The sequence below is a fragment of the Mustela putorius genome, unplaced genomic scaffold, assembly GCF_011764305.1.
Source record: "Mustela putorius furo isolate JIRA1106 unplaced genomic scaffold, ASM1176430v1.1 tig00000095_pilon_pilon_pilon, whole genome shotgun sequence".
Lineage (NCBI taxonomy): Eukaryota > Metazoa > Chordata > Mammalia > Carnivora > Mustelidae > Mustela > Mustela putorius.
Window position 1 is genome coordinate 35549509 of NW_025421280.1, and position 27076 is coordinate 35576584.

Sequence of the window (27076 nt, forward strand, 5' to 3'; positions counted from 1 at the left end):
CCTCTGGGCAGGTTCTGGAACCTTCAGGGAGATGTCCGTTGAGCTCCAACAGCAGCACAAGGGCCGGCCCCTCCCTCTCCTGCCGGTCTCTGAGTCAAATGCCGCCAGGGTGGCATGGCCAATTTTCCACCTGGGTCTTGGGGAGTGGGGGGGCCTGGTCTGGACCCCTGTGGGACCTCATGCGCCTGGATTGGGCTTTTCAGATGGCAGTTTGAAGAAGGCCTCCAGCAGTGACCCCGGCCCCCGAGACTGGCAAGGCCCGGTGCGCAGCCCAGACTCACAGCCCAGCAGCCCCCGGGAACCCCCTGAGGAGGCCCCACCTGCAGTACGTTGCTTCCTTGGGATATCCCTGAGCTGAGCAGGGTCAGCCCAAGCCCTTTGCGTCGGCATTCACAAGCGTGAGCCGCTTGTGTGTGGGGTTGTCTAGTTTGGGCATCTCAGGACCCATAGTGACCAGCGCCATTCCCATTGTCCCAGGAAAGAATCTGGGCCCAGATGAACCTGTAGGCAGGCTTCACGTTCCCTCCTGCACTCCCCAGGAATGGTACGAGGTGCCCAGGACAGAAGTGAGGGAGGGGATGAGCCCAGGGCAGGAGCTGTGGCCGCAGCAGCAGCCAAGGCGCACCGCAGGGGCCCTGAGCACCAAGTCTGCACGTGTGTCCTCATGCCTGCGTGTCCTCAGCCCGTGTGTCCTCATGCCTGTGGTTGCTGAGGCGCCTGGCTGCTTCCCTCGGACTCTGGAGGCCTACCCTTACCAGGCGCCTGGCCCAGAGTGGGGTCAGGTTGTGGGTCAGGCTCCCCTCTGCTGCCCACTGGCTCCCCTGAGGCCGGGCATACCTGACCTCCAAGGCTCCCCACGCGGAACCCACAGCAGCTGCCTTCCCACCTCCAGGAAGGCCGGCCTGTGCCCTCGTCTTCCAGACTCCAGGGCTCACACAAGTCAAATGACCAGGCAGGGCACAGTGGGGTGGCATGGGGGGGGGGGTCTCGTCAGTATTAAACAGGTCCTTAGCTCTTTGTGTTAGAACCGTTGTCTCCACAGGTCACTGTGCCAGGTGTGGAGTGTGGCCCCCGTCAGCCCCTGGTCTTGGAGTTTGAGGTAGGCTTGGGGCTCATCGGGGTCCCCAGGGGGGGGGCATACACAGCCCACATGGCTTTGCAGAGAGCAGGGAACCAGCGTCTCTGCCCCTCCCCACAGCTTGTCCAGCGGATCCAGACCCTGTCGCAGCTGCTTCTCAGCCTCCAGGTACGGGATGGGGATGGGGTGGTTCTCCCCCGTCCGTGACCCGGCCCTTCTCCAACCCCTGAAGTTGGGCTCTGGGGAAGGGCAGGCCTCGTCCTAAAATCAGCCCCTGCCCGCCGCCCCCCGCAGGCAGTCATCGCGCAGCAGGACAGCTGCGTGGAGATGCAGAGGGCGTCCATCCAGGAGCGCGAGAAGCAGCTGCGGCTGCAGTCCACACGCGGGAACATGCTGCTGGAGCAGGAGCGCCAGCGCAACTTCGAGAAGCAGCGGGAGGAGCTGGCGGGCGTGCAGAAGCAGCAGGGCCGCCTGCGGCAGGAGCAGCAGCGCTGGGAGCGGGAGCGGGAGCGCCAGCAGCAGGAGCTGGACCTGGCGGCGGCGCGGCTGCGGCAGCGCGAGAGCGAGGCGGCGCGGCTGCAGGAGCAGCTGAGCCAGGAGCGCGAGAGGCTGGAGCAGCAGCGGCGGGCCTACCAGCACGACCTGGAGCGGCTGCGGGAGGCCCAGCGCGCCGTGGAGCGGGAGCGGGAGCAGCTGGAGCAGCAGCGGCGCCTCAAGAAGCAGAACACCCTGCCGGGGGCGCTGCCACCGGACTCGCTGGCGGAGGTGAAGGCCGGCTCCGTGCACCCCGTGGGCGGGAACGCGCGGGGCGGGGAGGCGCATGCGTGGCCGCGTGGGACGTGGGGGTGCGTGGCCGCCCTCGGTGTAGACTCCGCGGGTTGTGCGAGGTTGGTGGGGGCGGGAAGGGAGGGCTCCGTGCGCCTCTGAGGCTGGTGGCTTGCAGGGCCCTGTGGGGGTTGGGTTGGGTCCTCGGAGGAACAGCTTGGGGATGTGTCCTCTGCTGCCCTTTCAGGCCCAGCCCCCAAGCCACACTCCCAGCTTTAACGGGGACGGGCTGGAAGGGCCCGCCGCCCTCGCCAAGGCACCGGGAGCCCGGGCGAGCGTGCTGCTGTCCGGCGCCGGCCCCGAATTCGCAGAGCGCCCCGAGGTGGCCCGCCGGGACAGCGCCCCGGCCGAGAGCCGGCCGGCCAAGAGCGACGTGCCCATCCAGCTGCTCAGCACCACCAACCAGCTCCAGCGGCAGACGGCGGTGCAGCAGCAGATCCCCACCAAGCTGGCCGCCTCCACCAAGGGCGGCAAGGACAAGGGCGGCAAGAGCAGGGGCTCCCAGCGCTGGGACAGCTCCGGTGAGTCCGGCCGCGGCGGCGCTCGCGCGGCGGAGCCGAGCGCCGGCGGTACCCGCCACCCCACCCAGAGGTGCGGGACCTCGGGCGCCCACCCGGTCCCTATGGCCCAGGACTGGCGGGTCCAGTCTTGGGCAGTTTGTGAAGCCAAAGAGGCTTCTTATGAGCAAACCCAGACGCGACCCCAGGGCCATCCTCCGGAATGGGGAACAGCAGGAACCTGGAAGGCACAGCTGGGGACCTTGGCTACATGGCACAGGCCAGTCCTCTCCCCAGGGGGAGGTCTCATCCCAAGAAGGAAAATGAAAACATCAGACCCCATGTCATTTCCCCAGCTCGGTCCTCAAACAGGGATGGGCGATAAGAGAACATCTTGGCAGTTCAGAACAAGAGCCTGGATCCCTTAGGGACATCGAGGCAACCAGTGTTCGTGCTCCCCACTGGGCCCCCACCCGGGTTCCCGTGCCCTGGTCTCTACCGTGTCCTCATCCCAGAGGGGACACTGAGGGCCTTGTGGAGCGCACCCTGCAGTGAGAGGTCCCCCGGGAGAGAAAGCCCAGGGGATCCTGCAAGTGCTGCCGGCATGCAGGCTCTGGCCGAGGGGAATCAGCCCTGGAATGTTCCCTGAGGAGCAGGGCCTGTGTCCCAGGATCGCTGGGGTCACGCTCTCAGCTGGAGGTTGAATGACTCCAAGGGCCCTCTGGTCGGGTGTCGCTGCTTCTGGGGCTTATTACGGTCTGAGTGGGTGTGTCCCTGGGCAAAACTGGTTCTGCTCTGCTCTTGTGCCCGGAGCGACGCCAGACACCTGAGGCTGTGTGCTCCCTCCCTCAGCCTCCTTCGACCTGAAGCAGCAGCTGTTCCTCAGCAAGCTCGTGGGCAAGGACGAGAACACCGCTCGGAACCGCCGCTCGCTGAGCCCCGTCCTGCTCGGCAGCCACGGTTCTGTACCCTCCGCAGGTGGGCCCAGCACCCCAGCACCCTGTCCCTGGGACAGCAGGGCCAGTGCGACGCCTGGCAGCTGCCGACAACCGCCACTCCCCACTCTCTTCCAGAACCCTGTTGCCCGGCCCCGGCTGACGTCCCTCCTGAGTGCTTCTCCCTCAAGCCTGGGGGCACCCCCGTGCCCCCCTCCCCCTTGCCACTGCCCGCCACGCCACTTGGCAAAGAGGACAGCAACAAGGAAGACGTCATCTTCTTCTAGAGGGGCTGCGGCTCGCGGTGCGGACCCCTCCCTGTCCTGCTGTCTGGGGGACAGCCCAGTCGTCCCTCTCCTCTTCCCGAGCAAACCACCACCAACGGCCACCTGGCTTGGGTCAGGGTCAAGGTCAGGGCCAGGGCTGGCCCATTGTCTCGAGGCTCTTTCTGTAGGTTTAGCAGTGGTGCCTGGGTAACTTTCTAAGCCTCTTTTTTTTTTTAACACAAAAAGGAAAGTTTTTAATCGAAGGTTGAACCAGAGCTAACCCAAGGGGAGGGAGAGATCGACTCTACACCATTTGTTCCAAGGTAGTGACAAACAGTGGTGGCTCCGCAAGATGCCTGATGACAGGCCAGACCCCAATCTGAGGAGGGGGGGCCACCAGGAGATGCTGGAACGTACCCTTAGGGTCCCAGAAGGGGCTGGGTGCCGTCAGCAAGCCCCACTTCCAAAGCTGAGACTTGACTGTGTTCCTGGTGAACCTCAAGGCCAAGGCGTGAGTTCAGACGGGGTCGGGGGGTGGCACACAGCCCCCCCCCCCTCCCGGGGACAGTAGGCCACAGGGCCGGGCGTAGGAAGAGGACGGCCAATGGCTCAGGAGACAGGCTCTAGAGGTTCTGAAAGGGATAGACCATAAGTCATTTTAATTGGACAGAGGTTTTTAAAACCTGCTGTTGCCAAACTTGGTGCTTTTCAAAGGCACCTCAGCACGGAGGCCTGCTTCTGTGGGGTTCAAGGGCACCAGCCCTTCTCTGAGCGCTCAGCCTGCCTGGAGAAGCCCAATTGAGACCCTCCTGAGGGTCCCAGCTCAAGGGAGGGTCCTCTGCCCCCATGAGATGGGCGGGGTCTTCCTGCAGCTGCAGAGAGGAAGGCCTCAGGGCAGGTGTCCTGCAGTGACAGTCAGGTGCTGGTGCAAGAAACAGAGCAGAGGGACCACCATGTCCTTGTGGACAACGGCGAAATGGTAGAGGGGTCACACACGGCCTGGAGACCTCAGATGGGTGGCTCCGGGTGCCTTGTGGCTGGTGAGCTCTGCTAGGCTGTTGTCACCTCCCACTAGACAGGGGTTACCCATCATGCTGAATGGCCAGGAATGTTCTGGGGCTGGCCAGTGGGTCGGAGATACCCTTCAGCTGTGGAGGAACTGAAGCTCGGGCGCAGGGTGGCGGGTGAGGATACGCCAGCCTTTGCTCCCCAGGCCCCCCCACCCCCACCCCACTGAGCCCAGAGCCCTGTCCCTCCCAAAGCGGCAACCGGAGGACTGGGACCCCAGCTGACCAGTTCTGAACCTCTCCCAGGCACAGTGAATGGTGTGCCAAGCCCGGCCTCTCTGAGAATCTTTGCACGCTCCCTCCCCTCCCCTGCCTTCCACTGTCCTTGGGGTCTGCAGCATCTGCGCGTCCTCCCTCGGCCCCGTGACGCGTCCAAGCTCATCCGTGCCATGTCTGTGGTCAGTGTTGGTGTTTTCGTACTGAGACGTCTCCGAGCACTTTAGCAACGTCGACTTTAAGTTTCTGCCTCCTTGTGAAGAGAACATTCCCGGGCCCTCATGCTGGGTGATTTCACCGCCACGTGCCCCTGGCCACCTGCTCTGGTCTGACCCTCCCAAGACACCACGATTCCTCAGCCGGTGACAAGTCCAAGGACTCTCCGCTCAGCCATGTGGCAGGAACCGGGGTGTCCCGCCACGGTCAGTGTCGATGGTGGTCTGTCTCAACCAGGCGAGGTCCCTCCTGGGGAGAGCCCGATTTTACCTGTACGGTTGGTGGTTGAGCAGGGTTGGTGGTTGAGCAGATGCTCTTTATTTCCGTGGAACCCGTGCACGTCCTCGTTCGTTGTGACCATAATCTTAGTCCACCCGACAATTACTTTTACGATGATTGCAGCATTTCCTCACCGCGGGGTCTTTGAGACCCGCCCTAGAACTGAAGACCTGATTCCAGCAATAAAGGTGTCGAAGATGAGCCGATGGGAGTGTTCGAGGTTTTGTTGAAGGGGGCTCGGGGTTTTGTCGTAGGAGTCTCGGCCCAAAGGTCAGTGCTGGAAGGGGCGCCCCTTACCTTCTGCTGCAGGATGACCTTGGGGAGGCCTGGACCCCATGCCCAGGGCCCCACACGCTGCACCCAGGAAGCTCCAGACGATGACTGCATCCAGGCATTGAGAGGCGGAGGTAGTGGGGACGCCTGGAGCCCCCCAGGAGCAGCCCTCCAGACAAGGCTGAGGGAGGGGTGGGGATGTGACCAGGTCCTCGCTGCTCAGGCAGGGTCCCGGTGCTCTTGGAATTGGTAGCTTCCTAGACAAGGAGCTGTCACCCCGAGCAGGGCCATCCCTAAGGCCCATCTGCCTCTCTGTGCCCAAAGGAGCTGAGTTGGTGACAGCAAGTGCTGCCTGGGGCCTGGGAGAACGCCTGTAGGTCCCGCTCCCAGGAACTGGCTGGCCTTGACCCCCTGCAAGAGGCTGAAGTTGCCAGGCAAGGAAGGGCACTGGGCGGGGGGTTTGGCCACACTACAGAGGATGCTTCCCAGCTGCCCGGCATCTGGCTCTACCCAGGACCATGGGGACACCAGCCTGCTGAGCCAGACAAGCTGCCTATGTGTGGTGCCCCCCAAACAGCACTCCGAGTGCCTCACAGGCAGGGAAGTGGGTGCTCGTCCCACCACGTAGCTTCCGTGTAGGACGAGACATCGGGCGGGGGTCCTATGAAGTCTCGGGGCTGCAAGCCCATTGTTGTTGGCTGCGGGATATAAGGTAGAGCCTGATCCCCTCTGCTTTCCGGCTAGGACTCCGAGGTGGAGGGTCCAAGGACACATCAAGAGGGGCAGGGGCGGGCTGGCCACCATCTGCAGGCGCCTGCCTGAGGCCACACACACTTGACTCTCATGTCTGCTAGAGACATCCCGACCCACACCGTGAGGTGGGAGGTGGGAGATGGGAGCCGGCGAGGCCCGGCCGCAGACGAGTCCATAAAGCACTCAGAGGGGCGCTGGGCCCGAGCTGTGGCTGGCTGCGAGATGCTTTGACCGCAGCAAGCACCCTGGAGCTGCACAGCGGACAAGACACAGGCATGGCCTGGTGGAGGGTGGCCTCTGTGGCCCCTGTGCCCCAGACAGGAGAGCTGCTCGCCTTGGCCAAAGGCTGCTCAGGGGCAGTGCGCTGTGCTCGCAGAGTCAGAGAGGACCCACTGGGCCAAGCATGTTCCAGAAGGCGGGCCGGGGAGGTGTGGTTTCCAGGCATCACCCCACCCCCGCCTCCCTCCACAATGCACAGGGCTGCCGCTGCCCCAGAGGAACAGGGTGTGTGAGCGAGAGAGCTTGCAGTGATTTAGAAATAAGCTCTCGTGCTTGGCCTGGCACCAACACGCTATTTAATCAATCATCATCTCGACCTTCCCAAGGCCCGTGTGGCGCCCGCCATCCCGGCTCCCCAGCTCGCCTTTATTGGAATGCAGGACATGGGCCGCGCGAGGTGCTGCGAGGCCCCCGGCACCCTTTTCTACATGTGAGGCTTGGGGACCCTCCTCTGGCCCTGAGAAAAGCCTCCCACATGGAGCCCCAGCCTGGTTGGAAAGGCCCTGGCTCTTGGACCCTGGGAGACCTCACCCCTGCCCCCATCCTGCCCCAGAATGGGCGAGCGCCCGAGGTGGCCCTGTGTGTCCTCTGGGGGACACTCCCTACACCTGGCATTGACTCGCTCAGTTAGACCCAGCTCCCCCACCAAGTGATTTCTGCTTTGTGGAAGGGGCTCCGGTGGAGTTCTGGCTGCAGCCACGCCTCCCAGGCCACATCAGAGGGTGGTGGCCTCGCCCTGGCCACTGGCCAGGACAGCCTGGTACATGCTGAGGAGGGAGGAGATGGTCCCAAGGAGCCCCACGAGCCACGGGGGGAAGCGGCCAGCCCACAGGACGCCGGGAGGCAGCCAGTGCACAGCATTGGCCAGATCGGCCGCGTTGCTCAGGAGGGTCAGCACCTCCGACTGGACCTGGGCCTCCATGGCCCTCCTCTTGCTCCGCGGCAGCCGGCTGTGGGAGCAAAGAGAAGCGGCTGGGGAAGACGCACGCACACCCAGGCTCACCCGAACAGCAGGGAGAGGTGACAGCAGAGTGAGTGAGAACAGGAGTCCCCAGCATGAACAGGGCTCAAACTGGCGGGGGAAGTCTCAAACCCACACCACAGACCTCTGGGCCCTGGAGACAGGCCCGGAGCTGGCTGGTGGGCACAGCGTTGCCCCACATTCCTTCCCGGGATGCAACAGTGACCTCAGTCCCTAAGAAACCTGTTTCGGACCACCCGCCCTGCATGGCACGCAGCCAAGAGGGCTCAGCCACGTCCCACCGACAGGGCTCAAGCCAGCCTCAGTTTCTCCATCTGGGCCAGCCCCTGGAGCTGCTGTAAGGTCCCCGTGCAGGACCGCACAAGGGCGAGGCTAAAAACTGGTGGCAGCTCAAGGCACCTCCCTGGCTAGGGAAACCCACAAGGGTCCCCAACTTGCGGGAGGAAGTCGGCCTTTCTCCAGGGCGAAACCGCTGGGTTGTACCTGGTGAAGGCCACCGCGGGGCCCCTCAGCTTCCATCTCAGCGTCAGGACCATCCTCAAGGACCTGCAGCAGGCAAGGAAAGCAGGGTTGGGGGCGCAGGGGTTAGCTCCCCAGCGACAGCCCGAGGAGAGCACCACCCGCCACGATGGCCACATGTAGCTGCAGCCGTCGTGCACCCTCCCAGACTCCAGACACACCTGGGCCTCAGAAGCTTCCGGCAACTCCTAATTCAGGCCCTGACCTGCCTGCCCTGTCCACACAAGATCTGGAAGCATCTAGTGCTTCTGATGCTAGAGCCAGCCACATGTCCCTGTCTACGCGGCCTGTCCCCAGAGAGCATGGGACCCAAGGCAGCCCCTGCAGTGAAGTAAGTGGGTCTGCATCGGGGCCCCCTGGAAGACCGGGACAAAACGCCAATTCCTGCGCGCCAGGTCCCGACTCGCCAAATCCAAACCTCTCGCCACCTGGGCCTCTGCATTGCTGCAACAACCCCCCTGCTGACTCTCAGGCACTTGGGGTCCTACGGACACCTGGTCGGGACCCCCCACACTTGCTCACCCCAGATAAGAGAGAAATGATGGGAAAAGTATAAGCTCTAAAAACGAAGAGGCCAGGCACAGACGATCTGAGGCCGATGCCACCACTCTGTGATCACACAGCAGCGGACATGTCTCATTCCACACCTGTCCAGGCCCCCAGGATGCGCCACCCAGTGAATCCTGATGTAAACCATGGTCTTGGGGTGCCCGTGACTTGTCGATGTGGCTTCATCAGCTGCTGGGGGAGTTTGATAATGGAGGGGCTGTGGGGCGGGTGGGGAACCTGCAGAAGCTCTTTTTTCTTTCGGTTCAATTGCGTTGGGAAGATGGACTAAAAATGAAAGTCTATTTTTAAAAATTTATGGATCCGGGAGCCTGGCAGGCTCAGTTGGTGCAGCCTGGCACAATCAATCTCAGGGTTGTGAGTTTAAGCCCCACGTTGGGTGTAGAGATGACTTAAAAAATTTTTTAGAAAAAATTTTAAAAACAAATTAATGGGACCAAGGATGCTCTAAAACAGGAACGCGAAGCATCTTGGGGCCTGAGGTCCCAGGCACTGTGAGGAGAGGCCGGGAGCCAGCCCTCTGGGAGCTGTACGGAGAGTTGGGGATCTCCACGTTGGACTGTGGATGGCTTGAACCTTCCACTCTGGGGTTTGTTCTCATGTTCCAGACCATCGATGATAACAGTATAATTAGGGGATGTGTCCCTGGGGAAAACAAGGGCTTTGGAATGTCGGTGTCTGGGGGGGCGAAATGGCAGCTGATGTGGGCTCCGCCCCCACCCCTCCGGGGATCTGAGAGGCCCGCCTGTGCCTTCAGATCAGGGAGCTCAGAACAATCTCACTGAGCCCCTGTATGAAGAGAAAAATGTTCAAAAGGAAACCCTTATTTGAAAGTTCTAGAAAGTTCTAGTGTGGGTTTCAGAAGCACATAGCCAGGCAGGAAACTCCTGGCTGTTCTCTTTGGGGATGTTTACCGACAACCACGCAACCCCGGAGTTCAGAGACCCGGGGAAAGGCAGTCCCACCGTCTCCCTCTGTCCCCAGCCTGGAGTTCTTTCTGTGTCCTGGGTCCAGTGGGCACAACCATGCCCTCCATAGATGTCCACATCCTAATACTCACAGGCCCTGTGAGCGTGCTCTCTGATACGGCACAAATGACTCTGCAGATGGACGAGGATAGGGGGTCCTCACAGGGCCCTCAGGAGGGGGAGGCAGCAGGGCTGGAGCCAGAGACGTGCCCAAGCAAGCGGGCTGTGGGGATGTGCTCTGGAGATGGAGAGAGGGCTGGATCCAGGGAGGTGCCCCTTATAGCCAGCTGGCGGGCATTAGGGCCACATACCTGGCAATGCCCAGGAGCAGGGAGAGGCCCCAGAAGACTGTGCTCAGTGTCCACCACCGGGCAGAGTCCACGCGAAGGATCTTGGCATCAGCAGCCCAGGCGATGTGCTCACAGGGGTAGTAGAGCTGGTCGGCCAGGTTGCCGAGGACCGACACGCAGCGGACAAAGACGTCCTCCTCCTGCAGGACCAGGGATGGGGGACATGGGCCTGGAGTCAGACCTAGCCAGGCCCGTCTTAAGGACCCAGGCCAAGCCCAATAGCAGTCACAGGGCAGCGCCGAGGCCCAACAGGCCGGCCCATGGCTGGCCACCTCGGGGAAGAAAGGCCTCATTCCTGCTTCTCAGAGGTGTGTTCGGTTGTCATGGCCCGGTGGAGTAGCAACAGTCAGCTTGGCTGCACAGGGGATGCCCTGGAAGCTTCAAAACCCTGTGTGAGCCCCAGGGATTCTGCCTTGCTAGGTCCAGCCTAGGCCCTGGTACTGAAATGTCTTTTAAGTTCCCAGATGAGTCCCGAGTAGAAGAACTTTGAGAGGCGCTGCATCAGGGCCTTCCCACCCTGCAGCCTTCCAGTCCTGCCCACAGCTCTCCAGGCACAGGGCTCTAGGAGAGCGGGGGAGGGGGGAGACGGATGGGGGACGTGACACTCAGTGACGACAGTAAGTGGGCACTAGGCCGTAAGTCCTGGGTCAGCTCCCCAAACCAGACAGGGCTCACCAGCCCCTAAGTACCTCTTCTCCTGCAGTGCCCAGCCATGGACCAGGCTGCCGGGCCTGGATGTTGCCCTGTGACTGCCATCAGGCTTGGTCTTGGTCTGGGCATCAAAACAGGAGGAAAGTCCAGAAAGCACCTGAGATGGAGGTGACTGGGCCATGGGCGTTGGAGTGGCACGAGGGTTTGTGCATCTGTACATGGAGTGGCTCAGAGAGGGGATGGCGGGGTGGGAGGGGGGCTTGGAGACAGGTGGGCAACCCAGGGAGGGGCATAACTTGGCCAGGCCAGCCCAGGGCAGCTTCTGGACCCACTCCCTGGGGACACATCCTCTGCTGTAACAGCAAAGTCAACATGTCCGTTGGCGGGGGATCAGCTCTACAGCAGAGCACGGTGTGGCTCTGTTTGGAAGCCTTGGCGTTCTTGGAAGGAAGAAGCTCTGTTTGGACTGATAGGGAGCGACCTCCAAGCTGTGCGGTTTAAGAGAAAAATGCAAGTGGCCGAACACTGCACACGGCGCGTGACTAATTACATGAACAAGGTGATTTGCCTGTGCACGGAGGGAACACCTCATGAAGGAATCAGAAAGAGCTGACAACAGTAGCTGCCTCGGAGGAGGAAAACCAGGGTGGAGGGATCAGGAAGGAGGGAGGCTTTTTAATCACATAGCCTTTTGGAACATAGGAACGGATAAGCTATTTTTTCATTTAAATTCAAATGAGAACAACTGATCATCTCACAAAAGCAAGCAAAATGTTGGCCCGCACCATTGCCTCTAGACAAGTCCATGAAACACCGGTTTCCCAGAGTGTAGGGCCCCACACGCCCAGTTACCTCTGCCCCCAGGCCATACTGCTTCGTGTAGATAAACATGGCCACATCGTCAAAGAGTCGCAGGACGGTCCTACAGTGGCTGAGTTGGGAGGACAGGGTCAGCAGACGTGTCCCCACTTCCGACCTGGCTGGACATCGTTCCACCAGGACCCCGCCAACCAGCTGGCAGCAGTACCCCAGCGTTCGGATCTGTGGGAAACCAGAAGCAGTCAGCAGGGCCCTGCTCCTGCGCTGAGCTAATGGGCCCCCACGTGGCCGTGGGTCGCATGGAATCAAGTTGGGGGCCGCAGTCAGGGGGGTGGGTTGTGCAGACTAGATCAACAAACTTCCAATAAAAGCTGAGAGTTTTAAGAGGTCCTTCCAGGTGGGACAAAAGAAGAAACATAACCTCACTGTCCAAAAGACACTGCAGAGACCCTAAGGCAGTGCTGGTTTGTATCCCTGAGGGGCACACCCTTTAGAGACAGATGTCACGAGAAAATGCAACCATTCCACAGCTGGTGGTCTCCTTTCCCCAGCAGACCGGAGAATGAGGCGGGTGTGCATATTTGCATCTGCCCAGCTGGACCAATGTCAGTAGCTGGACTGGGGAGCGAAGCTGTGGGGCCTGAGCCCAGTGAGCCAAAGGGTAATCTGCTCGAGTTACTTCAGTGAGAAGGAATCCACTCAGTGGGTAACTTGGGGCATAAGGAACTGGGTCAGCTTCACCACCCTCACAGCTTTATTTTATCTGCTTTCCAGAAATTGCTTTTTCCTGCTACTCTCACAATTTTGCAGTCCCTTTGTAACAGCAAAACTCTGCATTTTAAATGTGCACCTTCGGAGTTGATTAAAACCTGAATGCCCAGTCATAGGGGATTTGAATGGGACCTAACTACCCACCACTGGTACGTTCTGGTATGTTTTCTGGTACAACCTAGATGCTGGCCTGTAAGAGAGAAAAGCTTATGTAGGAGCAAGCTGAGTGTCTGCCTTCAAGGGCCTTCCAGCCATATGGGAAAGCCCTAAACATCTTAAATCCCGTATGAGATTGTTAGGGACGACCCAGGAACCAACTAGGGCAGCCTAGTCAGATCCTAAATGTTCAAACAGGGATTGGGGTGACCTGTAAATGTCCAGCCAGGCTGAGCTGTTAACCTAAATGCCCATTTATAGGGGATTCGGTCGCAACCTCAATGCCCAGCCGTAGAGGCAGCGCTGCCACACCCTGCGTCCTCATAGGAGACTGCCTGGGACAACCCAGTGACCGCCTTCAGTGGTCGGGTCGGATCCCAAATGTTGTCCAAACTTGCGGATTTGGCTGGTATTGAAAAATACCCCACCATGATGAGTCAGCAGGAACCACCTGCTTGTCCACCGCTAGGGGACAGGGTCGAAGCCCAGCCGGGAGGACGCCTCGGCGACGGGGGATCCTGAGCGCCCCGCCCCGCTCCGGCCTCAGTTTCCAGTCACTGAGCTCCGGCCCTGATCCGGGACCTCCGGCCGCGCTCCGCCCCAGCCTCACCAGGCGGTCCCGACCCCTGTACGATTCCAGCGCCGCCGCCAGGCCGCTCAGCGCCGCCATGGCAACTCCGCCGTGACGCCACCGTGGCGTCTACGCGCCGCGCCGGGGGGCGGGGCAAGGCGCTAGGCCACGCCCCCCCCGGAACGCTCTGCGCAGGCGCGGGAGCGACCCTTTGTCCCCAGACGCTGTCTTTGTCTGCAGCAGGGATCCGGACGGGTTTGCAGGCTACTGGCGGCCACGTGTACACGCAGACGGCCCTGGGAGCCCGCCGCGACGACTCGTCTTTTCAAAGTTAACCACCTGCCCACAAAAGTAATATCCAAGCGAAAGCACCAACCTGTTTGCTCTGGTTCAGGAAGGGATTTTTCCTTTTAATTTCTGCGCTTCCCTCTTTCTGCGTTGTCTGCTTGTCTACAGGGAGCAGCTACAGCTTTTGTTTAATTCGTGAAAGACATTCTGAGAATGTTAAGGAAACGCCTTCACTCGTCCTAGAAGAGGCGAGATTCTGGTAACGAATTGCTCCGAAGAGGGTAACTGTGTGGCTGGGAAGAGGATATTAAATCGTTCACCTCTGTACCCCATCGTAGGCCCCCCCCCCACATAGTGTGCATCACTGTATGATTTTCAGGTGCACGGCAGCAAGGTTTGACCCAGACACCATGAAACGACTACAGTAAGTTGAGTTACAAACCATCATCTCGTATAATTTTCGTAGCTTTTGGATTTTGTGCAGCATATGTGTATTCTCTCATCAAAAAGTCAAATGAAATTTTTCAAAAAGTTAACATGACCCGTTTGCCTTTTTTTTTTTTTTTTAATTGTGACACATATGAGTCACCGTTTTAAGACATACAATGAAGTGGTATTTGCAACACCCACATGGACAAATATCACCCCTTTTTAGCTTCAAAACATTTTCTTTGCCCTCAGAGGAGACCCCATAATTCTGGCAAGTAGTTAAATCTATTCGTCCTTACCCAGCCCCCAACCTTCACTGTCTGGTTTGTCTCAGTGGGTTTACCCATTCTGGATATTTCATATAAATGGAATAATGCGGTGTGTGATCATTCATGTTTGGCTTCTTTCACTTAGCGTCGTGTTTCCAGGGATTCATCCACGTTGTAGCTTATATCAATACTCCGTTCCTTGGGACGCCTGGGTAGCTCAGTCGGGTGCCTTCGGCTCAGGTCATGATCCCTGTGTCCTGGGACTGAGTCCCACATCCGGCTCCTTGCTCAGCAGGGAGCCTGCTTCTCCTTCTGCCTCTGCCTGCCACTCTGCCTACCTGTGCTCTCTCTCTTCCTTACAAATAAATAATCTTAAAAAACAAAACAAAACAAACTCCATTCCCTTTGTGGCTGCGTAATATTCCCTTGAGTGGATCTGCTGCATTTCGTTTATCCATTCAGCCACTGATGGACCATTGGATTGTTTCCACATTTTTCCACATAATGCCGCTATGAACCTGGGTGTGCATGTATCTATCTGTTCAAGTCCCTGCCTTCAACTTCAGTTCCTTTGGGTAGATTCCCAGGAGTGGGATGGCTGGGTCATAGGGTAGCTCTGTGTTTGACTTTTTGAGGAACCACCAGACTCTCTTCCACATTAGCTGCACCACTTGACTTTCCCACCAGCGACGCACGGCATTCTCCACATTCCTGTCAACACTTTTATTTTGCTTCCTACTACTATTATTGCCCTATTATTATTATGACCATCCTGCTGGGTGGGACACTATATCTCTCACTATAGGTTTGCTTTATATTTCCCTAATGATTCATGATGTTGCCTGGCTGCCTTTTGCCAAATATTTCCCCTTGATTTCAACTTCTACAACCCTTTCTGCCTCATTCCCTTCTTTTCTTTTTCTTTTTTCTTTTTTTTTAAAGATTTTATTTGTTTATTTGACAGAGAGAGATCACAAGTAGGCAGAGAGGCAGGCAGAGAGAGAGGGAGAAGCAGGCTCCCCGCTGAGCAGAAAGCCCGACTCAGGGCTCGATCCCAGGACCCTGGGATCATGACCCGAGCCGAAGGCAGAGGCTTAACCCACTGAGCCACCCAGGTGCCCCTCATTCCCTTATTTTCAACCACACTGCCTTCCTCCTGGTCCTTGAAATTATAGCAAGAACACTTCTGCCCCAGGGCCTTTGCACTGGCTGTACCCTCTGCCTCCAGATTCCCACATGGTTCCCTCCCTCACCTCCTCCTCATGTTTATTTGGACATTATCTTTTCATTGGACCTCCCCATCACACCCTCCTGGACAATTCCTAACCATATTTCCTTCTGCCTTGTTTTCCTCCTAAGCTTAGAATACTATCTAACATAACTATATTGCTTCTTTATCTAGCTGCCTAGTTAGTTGTCTCTCAACAGAACGTGAGGACTTTGACTTGTCTTGGTCATAGTTAAATCCCCACAGCCTGCACAAAACAGTTTCTCAGTTTAAGTGCCAGAGACGTCCGGGCTCAGCTATCCGCCCAAAGCTCTGTGCTCACACTCCATCCCCACGATCCTGGGAAATCTCATCTACTCTCACGACTTCCCTGACCCCCTCTTCACTGACCTCTCCCTCATGCCTCTTTAACGCTAACCTGACTCCTGCTCCCCCCTGCCGCCTGGACACTTTGCCTGCACATCCCACCAACCCTATCCGCACACTCAACATGTCCCAGCATCCTCCGGGACATCTTGCTCTCCCGTGTCCCCATCTCCAGGCTGCCCCTCCAGTCCCAGACCTGGACATCATGCTCACCTTTCTCTCCACACACGCCCCTCCTACATCCCAATGTCCCTGGAATCCATCCACTTCCTTCTGGCCCACAGCCCCCTCCATAGGCAGACCCCTCCTCTCTCCAAGCCCCGGACCCCCAGACCTGCCTCCCCCAGGTCTGTCTTCCCTACAGCATCTCAAGATGGGGAGTCAAGAGACTCTTTAACCCCCACATCTGACCACAGCCCTCCTTGCTTAAGACTTGGGCACAGGCATCTGTGTGCCCCACCCCCCAACTAGGGAAGCTGTTCCTGCAGCAGAAAAAAAATCCAAGCCAAGCCCAAAGCCTGCAGAGGGAAGAGGGTCTTGGGCTGTAGCGCACACTGCTGCCTGACTGGCCAGATCCCTTCTCTTGACCCCTGCTGTCCCTGACAGCTTCATAATCGCACAGTACATTTTCTGAGTGACTGCTGAGAGCCAGGCCCTGTGCCAGGCATCAAGCAGAGAGCAGTGAGTCTTACAAGCCCTGCCAAGCCCTCCCAGCGTCCTCCACCATCTGGTTAGGGCCAAGCTTGACCTTTGAGAGAGAGACAGGAGCTAGCAGCTCCACAGCTGGCCTTGTTGTTGCTAGGAGCTGCCCTGACTGTCCCAGCTAAGCCCTGGTGTTCTCCTGTGGGACATAAATAATTTTGCAGAATGCCAACAATGGACAAGGCCACTCCGTGACCCTGGCAGAACGAGACAAAACAAGCTTGCTCTGTGATCACGTCTGAATGCAGGCAAAACATGAGCATTGTCCAAACCACAGCAGCAAACCACACATCCCCTCGTCCTGGAGAGTCTGACTGACTACTGATCCTTTACCAATGACCGCTTTATTCTTGCTTCATTCCTTAGACTTTCTGATAAAAACTAAGACCCTCAATAAGAGAATTACCTCTCATCCCTTTGCGTCCTGACGGCATCCAGGATCCACCTCCCGGTCCTTCTTTTCCCAGAGGGCAGAAGGACAAGGCTGAAATGTGTCTTTGCAACAACCTGGCTGGGCCAAAGCCCTCAGCTGGGCTCCAGGCAGGAGAGCCAGTGACAGGACCTCAACCCGGTGGACAAAATGACAATTTGCTCGAATTTAGTGAGAAGAAACCCACTCAGTTAAATAAACCCTGGAGAGGTATTAGCTAATGTTACAATGACAGTTGAAGGAAGAAAGGGAGGGGAGAAAGGAATGAGTCCTGGAATGACATTAAGCATTGCAGTAACCCAAAGACCAAAGATGGCCCCTCATTCTGTGTGGGGTGTTAGGAAGCCGACCAGCAGGAAAACTTTGGGAAATTATACTCATGAACACCTGCCCCAATCCTCACTGCGGCTTTCTGAATGCGGCATTCTCCACCCCCATTTTCCAGATGACAAAACTGAGGCTTCGAGAAGTCACTTGCCAAGCTCTCTTGAGCTCTCAGGAGGTGGGATCCTCTGGCCTCACTCCTGATCTTTCTCCCAGCCGCCCTCAGAGCTCCTGGGAGACCATTGTGACAGCACCGTCTGGGGGAAGCTCTTTGGTCACAATAGGCAGAGCTGGGCCACAGTGGGACGCAGCCTTGGAAGGAACAAGGAACGTGTGAGCATCCTCTGGGAGACTGGGGACAGAGTCAGGAAGTCTCGAGGGTCAGGCCGGTTGCCAAGCGCATCTTCTAAGACTCAGTAGTCTCCATGTCACCCCTTGAGGTAAGTCTCTTATCATCATCCCTGATGTGGAAGCTGAAGCTGATGGGAGCCCAGTTACTTATTCCAAGGTGACCTAGCTAGTAACTTCAGTTGTCCAATTCTCCATCAACTATAAGAAGACTTCTCAACTCTCAACTCTTTTTGCTGCCAAAATGCTAAAAAAAGAAAAAAAAAAGCAAACACAGACACTGAAAAACTGTCGTCTTGTTATCATGCTTGATGCCTGCTTTCTAAAGAGGTCGACGTGAGCTAGCTGTGAGCGGACATGGTCTGGGCAGGGGGTGAACCTGCTCTAGGGGTGTGGTAGGACGAGGGGGAGGGCGACTTTTCCGTTCTGAGCAAAGGCAAGGAAGTCCCAGTTAGCTAACTGGGGCGCTGACAGCCGGGAACTGGAGATCAGGGAAGTGGACTGAGAGGTGTCTAAGCTTCAGAGAGTTTGAGGGAAGGAAGAGATCCTGGAGGGCAACCGCAGGAGGCAGGAAGCCCCACGAGGAGGTGTGTGGCACAGATAGGACAGTGGCCAGGACTGAGCAGACATTGAAGGGGAGAGCCATGGCCTTGACCACTGACTGAGAATGAGGAGAGGGGGCTCCTGTATCAGACAAACTGTAGAATGCAGTGGTTCATTCTTCAGCCCCTCCTGCGGCTCACTCTGCACTGACCCCCTCCAGGCAGGGCCTTTGCACCTGCTGCTTCTTCTGCCTGGAATGCTATTCCCCGGGTACCCCAAAGCTGCCCTCCCACCTTTTCCAGGTGCTCAACTGTCCTCTCAGGGGCTCCACTCGATCCGAAACTGCAACCCCCCCAGCCTCAGCCCCAACCTCCTTCCCAGTGTGACCTTTTCACCCGCAGGCCTTAGCTCCTTCTCCTAACTCCGCAAGAGATAGCAGTGCGTTTATTCAGTATTGTCCGTCGTCTCTTCGCCCCAGTATTAACTCCCCAAGGGTACAGCTCTTGGTCTGTTTTGTTATCTGATGTTACCCCTTCGAGAACCTAGAACAGTACCTGGCACACAGTAAGCTTCAAATGAATGATGATATCTCTCCTTTCCCTGGGGCAGGTACCGGGGCTGGGCCTGTTTTGTTTTTGTTTTGTTTTCTTTTCTTTTCTTTCCACAATGTCCCCAACCCCGAGTGCCCCGCGCCTGGAACACAGGCAGGAATAAAAGGCAGCATTGTCCTCCAGTCCTGCGCTTGCTCACTCCCGGATCTCCGCCCCTCCCAGGTGGCGCCCTGCCCCGCGATGGCCGCGGTCACCCCGCTGCCATGCCCGATGTCCCGGATGGACTTCCTCAAGGCCTCGCACTTTGCACTGGGGCCCGACCCGCGGCTGCACGTGGGCGACATGCAGTCCACATCGCATCGGGACTTCCCGGCCCCCCTAGGCGGCACCCGTGCGCAGCAGTGCCAGGCGCCGCCCCGCGGGTCCCTCTTCGCACAGGACACGCGCTCGGCGGGCACGCGGCTCGAGTCCGAGACACACGGCGCGTACGCACCCCCGGGGCCGTCGCCGTCCCGGCGATCGGAGTTGCGGGAGCGCACCCTCGCCATGCAGGCCAGCAACTGGCGCGTGCTCGCGGACTCGCGCGTCCGCACCAGCCTCTCCACCGTGCGCGCCGACTTCGGCTGGCCCGAGCCGCCGGCGCGCGCGAGCGAGCAGATCCGCGGCGCGCGGCTCATCTTCGATCGCGACTCGGTGCCGCCTGGCGACCCAGCCAAGCTGGGCATCCCCCCCACCACCTACCAGGCGTTTCACCTGCCCCACGACCCGTGCCCGCAGCCCCGCGCGCCCTGCTGCCACCTCGGTGAGGGCGCCCGGGCGGCCAGCTCGACTTGCCAACTCCCGGTGGGCGGGGTTTCCGCGCCCTCCCCCAGGGGACATGCGGCTGAGTGTGGAGATCTTTTTGGTTGGCGGAGGAAGTGCTACTAGCAGGGGATGAAGGAGACCAGGGATGCTACCACGCACAGGACAACTCGCCCCAGTAAAGAATTTTCCAGCCCCAAATATCAATAGTGCCGAGCCCAGGAAAATCTGGAACCTCCCGGATCCTCAGTTTCTATACTCATAGAATGGCACAGGTCCTGATTTTTTTTTTCAAGGGGGTGTGCCAGGGCCAGAAGTGGTGGCTTGGAACCAGGTTAGAGCAAGTAGAACATTCCAAGCCTGGATTTTCCTCGGTGCCACAACAGCGCCCCATTTCGCAGGAGCTGCTGAAACCAAAGGCGCGGAGTGCATGGTGCAGCTGGCATCCAGGGAGCGCTCAGAAAAGAGTAGCTGTCATTCGTGCGATTTTCCAACTCTGGTTCAAGAGGACCCGCAGGGGGAGTCACTAGTCAGAGGCCCTCCACGCTGGATTCAGGGATTGTCAGATCTGAACTGGACTTGTTCTGGTTTTGCATTTCTGTGACTTCTGGCAAGTCATTTTGCCTCTCTGAGCCTCCCAAAGGCTGTGAGGTGGGGAGAATATGAGTCCTGCAAATGAGGTTCGAAGCCCTTAACCTTGATGGCAGGTTCAATATTTGGTAGTCTTGTTATCATTCCTTGTGTTATTTTGGATGTTTTCCACACAGCCCTTGGGGGAGGCTAGACAGGACTGCCCAGCTCCCCTTCCCAGGCAAGGACTCGCATCCTAGTGGGCTTGAGGCTGCGGGGGCTCAGTTCTCTGTCTACTCTTGCTTATCTACAGGGGGCCTCAACCCCCTCAGGTGGGACCACAGCAGACAGGACAATGGGACCTCCTACCAGAGACACTTCCAGGCCCTGCCGAGCCCACCAGCCTTGATGTGTAAGAGGGTAAATGCATGTGGGGCTGAGGCTGCTGGGGAGGGCAGTGATGGGGGCTGGGTGGTGTTGCCCTTCCCACTTCTGTCCACGCACAGGCCTTCTCCAGCGTCGAACTGGGAGACTCCAAGATTGGCTATGGGCCCATGTGTTCAGAGCAGAAGCAAGCCTACAGACCCCAGGGTCTCCCCCCAGAGAGGTACAAAGAGATGGTGGCCTTCCACCAGGGTGAAGGGCTCTCAGCGACATGTGGAGTGTGTCACCTAAGGCTCTGGGGCCAATACTGTGCCTTTGAGGCCTCCATCACCCACAAGCGAGGCTCTCCCACCATGAGCACCCCACAAATTGGCCTCTGGGAAGCCTTCCCCTCTCCCATTTCCTGGGCATTGCAAGGGCCCAGATCAGACAAATCCCCGCTGATCTGCAGGTATGACAAGGCTCAGGCCGCAGCCCACATCCACTATGTGAATATTCGTCCTGGAGATGGCCTATTCCATGACAGGACCACCAAGGCTGAACACTTCTATGCCCGAGAGCCAGGTGAGTCTACTGCCGGCCTGGCCACCCCTACCCCTCCTGACCTCTCCCAACCACCCCCGCTTCCCCACGGGGTTCTCCCAGGCCAGCTCAGCACCTACTCTGCCGCTGGCAGAGCGTTTTGTCCTTCACCATGACCAGACTCCAGCATCGCACATCCTGGAAGGAAACTGGCGCCCTGGTCCAGGCAGCCTCACCACGTCCATGCATTTCTTCCATGGCCAGGTCAGCAGGAAGGAGGGGTCCTCCCCCGCCCCAGGTTCATCAGAGAAAAGGGTTTCCCAGGCAGGACGAACAGCAAGTGCAAAGGCCCTGAGGTCGGAGTGAGCTTGACATGTGTGGGGGGATCTCCTAGATCTACCTGCGGGATCTAGGGTTAAGCCACTCAGTGGCTCGTTTTGCAAAATGAGATACAGTGCCTACTCCCAGCACCAGCAACGCGGGGCCTATGGAGGGTGTGAGCTATCCAACGTCGTACAGTGCTCACCTCTTTCCTCCACCCGGGTTTTGGGAGATTCCGGACAAGGGAGCTTCCTAGATGCCACGTGATCTTAACAGCCGCATCCGGTGACCGCACCGCCCAGCCGCCACTTGCCTTTAGAGAAATTGAAGAGTCACGTGTGCCTAGGGGACCCCTCGCTGCTCAAACAGTTCTTCCAGACTTCCATGGGCACGGACTATTGCCCCCCTGCGACGCCAGAGAAGGTGCAGATAGCACCCAATCTTCACTTGATGCCTAGCAACCTGCCCCGTGGCACTGACGGTGAGCGGGTTGGGGGCGGGGAGGGGCGGGGGCCCTTCCCCGCCCCAGCTCTAACCCCGCCCCGGCCAGTTTTGTCCCGCCCACTGACAGATTCTGGCTCCGCCTCCTGAAGCGCGAGATCCCACCCCCTGGGCGGAGATCCTCACTCGGCCCCAGGACAGCCCGCCCCTTCGTGGGCTTGAGTCCCCACCACGACCGCCACCTTCTCCGTATCTGCCCTCTCCCGGCTCTAACCCATGCTCTTCTGCCAGACTCTGGCTCCTCCCCCTCACGGACTAGCTTGCCCTACATTGCCCCGCCCCGAGCTTGCCACGCCCCTGGATCTTCCCTCCGCCCCGCCTCCTAACCCATCCTTTGCTCTAACGTCCTCGCTGGCTCAGGCTTTACCCTGAAGTCCTACTCCATCCTTTATCTCCCACGTTCCTACCTGGGGACCACACCTCTCCTCCCTCAGCCCCTCAGCTCGATTACCCCCACCCAAATCAACAGAAACAGATTTTTTAACCACGAACCAGAAGATGCTGAAGCCTCATAGAACACCTCCAGCCTCCGTGACGGAGGAAATGCTTCAGCGGGTGAGGGACGGGGAAGGGTACCTCTCTGATCAGATAGCCCCCCCAATCAGTGTAGCTTTGTCTCGGGATGATAACACTGTCACCTCAGGCCCAGAATTAGTGTTAAGTCCTTCCAGGGTCTCTCTAGGATGACCCCAGGTACAGGGTCATCTTAACGTCACCCAGCCTCAAGGTCATCCCTAGCTCACCCCCAGAGTCGTGTCAGGGTCAGCTCAAGGACACCTTTATATCACCAGCCACAGTTATACCCCCAGCTGAGGGTTACCTCATAGTTACCAAGGGTCACCGCAGTCCTCGGGTCATACCAGGGGTCACTGGTTTCTCTCCAGCTTCTCCTCCAGCTCCTGGCTTAGCCTGAGGTGGGGCACCTTTTGCCCACCTCCTCAGAGCCCAGTCATCAGCCTTTGCTGCTCCCCAAGGTGGCACGGGGACCATGGGGGGTGGCCAGTAAGTCAGCCAGCCTCCAGCCTATCTTGCCAGGCTGCCCACCCTGTCTCCACAGAGCAAATACAGCCACATTGAGCCCCCGCTTGGCAGACAGCGCTTCTTCTCAACCCAGTATGAGGATGAGTTTGCCTCCAAGTACCAGGGCCCAGCAGTGCTGAGATTGACCAATCTTCAGGACAGCCATGTGCCTCTGGGCTCCCTTCACCAGTGGGGGTGTGGGGCTGGGAAGGTAGACCCTCGGGCCCCCCAGGCCCCCACCTACCCATGCCCTAGCCAACAATAAACACTGTCATGGCAGCATCCCACCCCTCCGCATCAGTCAGCCATGAAAGAGGATGCTTCGTAGGTTGGGGACGGTGCAGGAGAGAGTGACTCCATCTAACAGTCCTGAACAGACACTTCCACGGGCCCTGAAGACCACCCCACTCTGGGCAAGGGGGCCGTCCCAGCTTGTGCAAAGCCTTGGCGGTTGGACTCAGTGTAAGGTGTTCTGGTTCACCAACAAATCTGAATGATGTGAAGAGAGGAGTCATAGCACTGAACAGGGTGGTGTGGCGAAGGGCTGAGAACACAGGCTCCTAGGGCTGAAAGGATAGAGTCTAAATCTTCACTTCTCTGTCCTGCACAGTAGTCTTGGGCATGTCACTTAAGCCCTCTGAGCCTCACCTGTTTGCTCATCTGTAAAATGGAGATGAATGAAAGCTCTCTCGTTAGAATGCTATAAAAGAGAAATATACATACTTGTCAGTGTATGTATGACTGGCGGGGTCAAGCAGGAGAACACTTCCCTTCTGAGCATGAAGGTATGGAAGAAGGAGGAAGATGAGGGTATGGGAAGGAGCTTTCAATCATTGAGAGAGGGGCTGGGGTTCAGAGAGGAGAGAGGTTGAGAGTGACCCAGCAATTTCCTCCATTGTGGGTGAAAGCTGGAAGCTCAACAGGGTGCTGGCTGGCTGGGCAACTTGTCCCCAGGTCAGAGGTAGGTCCAGGGACAAATCAACAAAAGTCATCAGGATATGATCAAGTCCAAGGGAGTAGGTGTCCAGCCAGGAACAAAATGGAAAGTGCGGGGAAGGAAGAGGATGGAGTGGAGCCCTGTCAATGACAGGGTTTGACAAGTGTGTCAACAAATGGTACCTTGGACAGCGCCCCCCATCTTGAAGGCTTGGGTGTGTTGAGGTTAGCTCTCTCTGGGGTAAAATGGGCCTTGGGGGCCATGCCCAGGGCCTGCTTCTGTCGGCTGTTGAGAATCTGGTTTCAGGGAATGCACATGGTTCTCTGACTCTGTCCCTGACTCCCTAGTCGGACCTTCAAAGACCAAGGCCTTCAGTCCAATGAGCCACTAAGAGCCAACTCAAACCCGACCAGAAGCCCTTTCCCCAGGGGCAGCAATTCTGTGAGGCCAAGTTGTCATTTCCACAGGAAGTACAGGAGTCCAGCTTTGAGTCCCACAGAATAAGATGGCCCTTTTGGCTGCACTTTTATTATCTGTTCAAGGGTCTGCTTGCTGCAAAACCCCTCTTCTGCTTGCTCCCGCTAAAGATCTACATGACACACTTCTGAGTTACCTCATGATGAATCAAGTTTTCTCAGTCCCAGTACTACTGACATTTTGGATGGGATTGTTCCTTATTGTCAGAGGCTCTCCTGTGCATTGTAGGATGTTTAGCCTCATCCCTGACCTCTAACTACTATATGCTAATATTATTCTCCCTTTACTCCAGCTGGCTGTGACAACCAAAAATATCTCCAGGCATTGCCAAATGTCCCCTGGGGGGTGGGGGAGGAGTGGGTTGAAAAGCCACTGCAATGAACCCAACCTGCAATGATCCCTAGGACAAAATCAGACTCTCCTGGTGAAGCTGGTCTGGTTGTTGATCAGACTACCCTTATGTAAAAGGCTTTTTATTTTTGCTTTGCCTGCCAGGAAGCTCAGAAAGCTGACTTTGGTATTCATTTCCATGTAGCTCTGGTTGCTGAAAAATGCGTGCTCCTGCCTGGTTCTAGGAGTGGTTTAAAGCAACCCAGACACAAGATGAAAAATGATGTATAGGAGTTCCAAGGAGGCAGATTTCCACACAAACTGAAGCATTTTCTAACAATGGAACTGACTATCCCTGGGATGGGTTGCTAGGAAAGAATGGGAGTTTCACTAGAAATATTTTATTTTTTTATTTTTTTTAAGATTTTATTTATTTGACAGAGAGATCACAAGTAGGCAGAAAGGCAGGCAGAGAGAGAGAGAGGAGGAAGCAGGCTCCCTGCTGAGCAGAGAGCCCAATGCGGGACTCGATCTCAGGACCCTGAGATCATGACCTGAGCCGAAGGCAGCGGCTTAACCCACTGAGCCACCCAGGCGCCCTAGAAATATTTGCAGTGCAGAAAGATACTTCATCATGATTTGGGAGGTATTTTATGGATGTATGTCTACCCCTCCTTATATTCCACTCACCCTTCCCCACACCAAAAAAAAAAAAAGGCATTTCATATCAACTACAAAAACCCAAAAGGCTTATAAAACAAGATGAATAAAGTAGGATTGAACATGGGAGAACAGATTACTTTTTATAGGAAAACACAGAGCAGCAGAATTCAGACCTGCCACTTACCTTTCTGTCCTTGGGCGAGTGATGTCATGCTCTGCCCATCACTTTCCTTGCGTGTAAAATGGAGTTGACAATAGTTCTTCCTTCATAAAGTGGATATGAGGTTTAAATAAAATGCATGTGTACCATTCTTAGAACAGGGTCTAGCATTTAGCTTCAGCTTGATGACAGGTGCCCATGTTTTTTAAATGTCTTGAACCATTTTTGTTGCAAGTGACAGAAACCTGGATAACTCTAAATCAAGTAGAGAAAAGGATTTTATTGACTTTGTTACCAAGAAAACCACAGGCCCAGAATGGTGTTACTTGGGTCAGGCTAAGTTAGCGGACCAAGGGTTAGTACCTAACCTAAATGCAGTTTCAAACTCCCCTAGAAATGTAAACCTTCATTTACCAATCGGGAATTTTTTGATAAGCACCAATAAAGTAACCTGTCACATGGGCTTCTCCTTGGACAGAAGATGAGGTAATTCACCTAATATCCCCCACCTTTCCATAAGGGAAAGTGACTTTGCCTAGAACAATCCTTTTCTTTTGCCTGTAACTTTCTTGCCCTAACCCCCTTCCTATAAAAACCTTCCAGTTTGTACAACTCCTCCTTGTACAACAGCCCCTCTCTGTGTTAGGAGGGATGCTATCCGATTCATGTATCTTTTTAAGATTTTATTTGAGAGAGCGAGAGCACACGAGTGAACAAGGGGTTGGGGAGGGCAGAGTGAGAGGGAAAAGCAGGCTCCACGCTGAGCAGGGAGCCCATCCTTAGACTTGATCCCAGGATCCCGGGATTGTGACCTGAGCTGAAGGCAGATACTTAACCGACTGAGCCACCCAGGCATCCCCAAGAGTCATTAATAAAGCCAATTAGATCTTCACATTTATTTGGATAAATTTTGTTTTTTATAACTCAGACACAAGAAAATCTGAAATCTACCCCGCCATCTTGCAATCATGTAACCTTCCAAGCGGTGGCAAAAAAAGGATGCTAGCCACCCAAATCCTTTTTTTTTTTTTTTTAAGATTTTATTTATTTATTTGACAGAGAGAGATCACAAGTAGGGAGAAAGGCAGGCAGAGAAAGAGGGGGAGGCACGCTCCCTGCTGAGCAGAAAGCCCCACATGGGGCTCAATCCCAGGACCCTGAGACCATGACCTGAGCTGAAGGCAGAGGCTTAACCCACTGAGCCACCCAAGTGCCCCCTAAATCCTCTTGATTCAAGCCTCAAAGGAAGGAGAGGGTCTTGCCCCCAACTCCTCCTTACTGGAACTTATAAGACACTCTGATTGGCCCACGTAAGTCACATGCCTACCCGTGAACCAATCATTGTGCCCAGAGGGATAGAATGCTGATTGGATGGCCCAGCTCACAAACCCACCCCTGGATGATTTGGTTCTCCCAAAGCTCACCAGGATCTTTGATCCTGGAGCCCAACCTTGCTGGACACTGTCTCCTAGCAACAGATCTGTGTCTGCCCATCTTAGCATCTCTATTGCCCCAGGTTACAATCTGGAGGATGGAAAGATAGCTAATAGGTTCTTCCCAATGGAGGGTAATTATACTTTTATAGACACGGAGTATTCAGTGTTAACGGGGGGAGGGGCATCAAGTCCCCCCTGGTTCTCAGATAATCCCAGTCTTATCTCCCACCTCATTACTAATTTCCTCTTCTAGCTTGGAGCAGAGAATTCAGCTGTGGCAATCTCAACAAATCAAGCAGATGCTGGTCTCTGCTGCAAGAAGTAAGCAGAGGCAGCTTGTGTCTGTCTAGGGAGACCTTGATGAAAGCGCCTATTTCAACATCCTGATATTTTTCTCCAAAGCCCCTCAAACCACAGTCTCAAAAAAACACGTGGTTA

The 27076-nt window shown here is 56.7% G+C and overlaps 3 protein-coding genes across 13 annotated transcripts in view; 2 read left to right on the forward strand and 1 right to left on the reverse strand.

Annotated features, from left to right (window-relative positions):
- ARHGEF18 (Rho/Rac guanine nucleotide exchange factor 18) overlaps positions 1–5580 on the forward strand; it is an 81042-nt gene extending 75462 nt beyond the window's left edge. For 8 of the 9 annotated variants that reach the window (XM_045084559.1, XM_013045268.2, XM_013045269.2 and 5 more), the window contains 7 exons: positions 204–325; positions 1043–1099; positions 1199–1246; positions 1373–1843; positions 2091–2424; positions 3253–3378; positions 3474–5580. In XM_045084559.1, the coding sequence (XP_044940494.1) occupies positions 204–325; positions 1043–1099; positions 1199–1246; positions 1373–1843; positions 2091–2424; positions 3253–3378; positions 3474–3622 (1307 nt within the window). In that variant the 3' untranslated portion in view covers positions 3623–5580. Of the gene's footprint in view, positions 1–203; positions 326–1025; positions 1100–1198; positions 1247–1372; positions 1844–2090; positions 2425–3252; positions 3379–3473 lie in introns of those variants that run through there. The other variant, XM_045084581.1, reaches the window with a different exon arrangement.
- A 1377-nt stretch (positions 5581–6957) lies between these two features.
- Positions 6958–17663, reverse strand: PEX11G (peroxisomal biogenesis factor 11 gamma). 2 transcript variants are annotated; one of them, XM_013045277.2, is made up of 6 exons: positions 16727–17663; positions 13415–13619; positions 11574–11762; positions 10032–10210; positions 8150–8212; positions 6958–7634 (listed from the first exon to the last, which is right to left on the reverse strand). In XM_013045277.2, the coding sequence occupies exons 3-6, from the start codon at positions 11610–11612 to the stop codon at positions 7400–7402; spliced, it is 516 nt and encodes a 171-aa protein (XP_012900731.1). In that variant the 5' UTR covers positions 11613–11762; positions 13415–13619; positions 16727–17663; the 3' UTR covers positions 6958–7399. The 2 variants fall into 2 exon arrangements, with proteins under 2 accessions (XP_012900731.1, XP_004771781.1); XM_004771724.3 differs by lacking the exons at positions 13415–13619; positions 16727–17663 and adding an exon at positions 13078–13185.
- TEX45 (testis expressed 45) lies at positions 17373–22917 on the forward strand. 2 transcript variants are annotated; one of them, XR_200799.3, is made up of 9 exons: positions 17373–17514; positions 18739–19318; positions 20201–20307; positions 20394–20494; positions 20723–20835; positions 20948–21057; positions 21391–21595; positions 22050–22170; positions 22673–22787. XR_200799.3 is itself a non-coding variant. In XM_004771727.3 (9 exons), the coding sequence occupies exons 1-9, from the start codon at positions 17500–17502 to the stop codon at positions 22898–22900; spliced, it is 1545 nt and encodes a 514-aa protein (XP_004771784.1). In that variant the 5' UTR covers positions 17373–17499; the 3' UTR covers positions 22901–22917. The 2 variants fall into 2 exon arrangements, 1 of the variants encoding a protein (XP_004771784.1); XM_004771727.3 differs by having other exon boundaries at positions 22085–22170; positions 22673–22917.
- The last annotated feature ends 4159 nt before the right edge of the window (positions 22918–27076 follow it).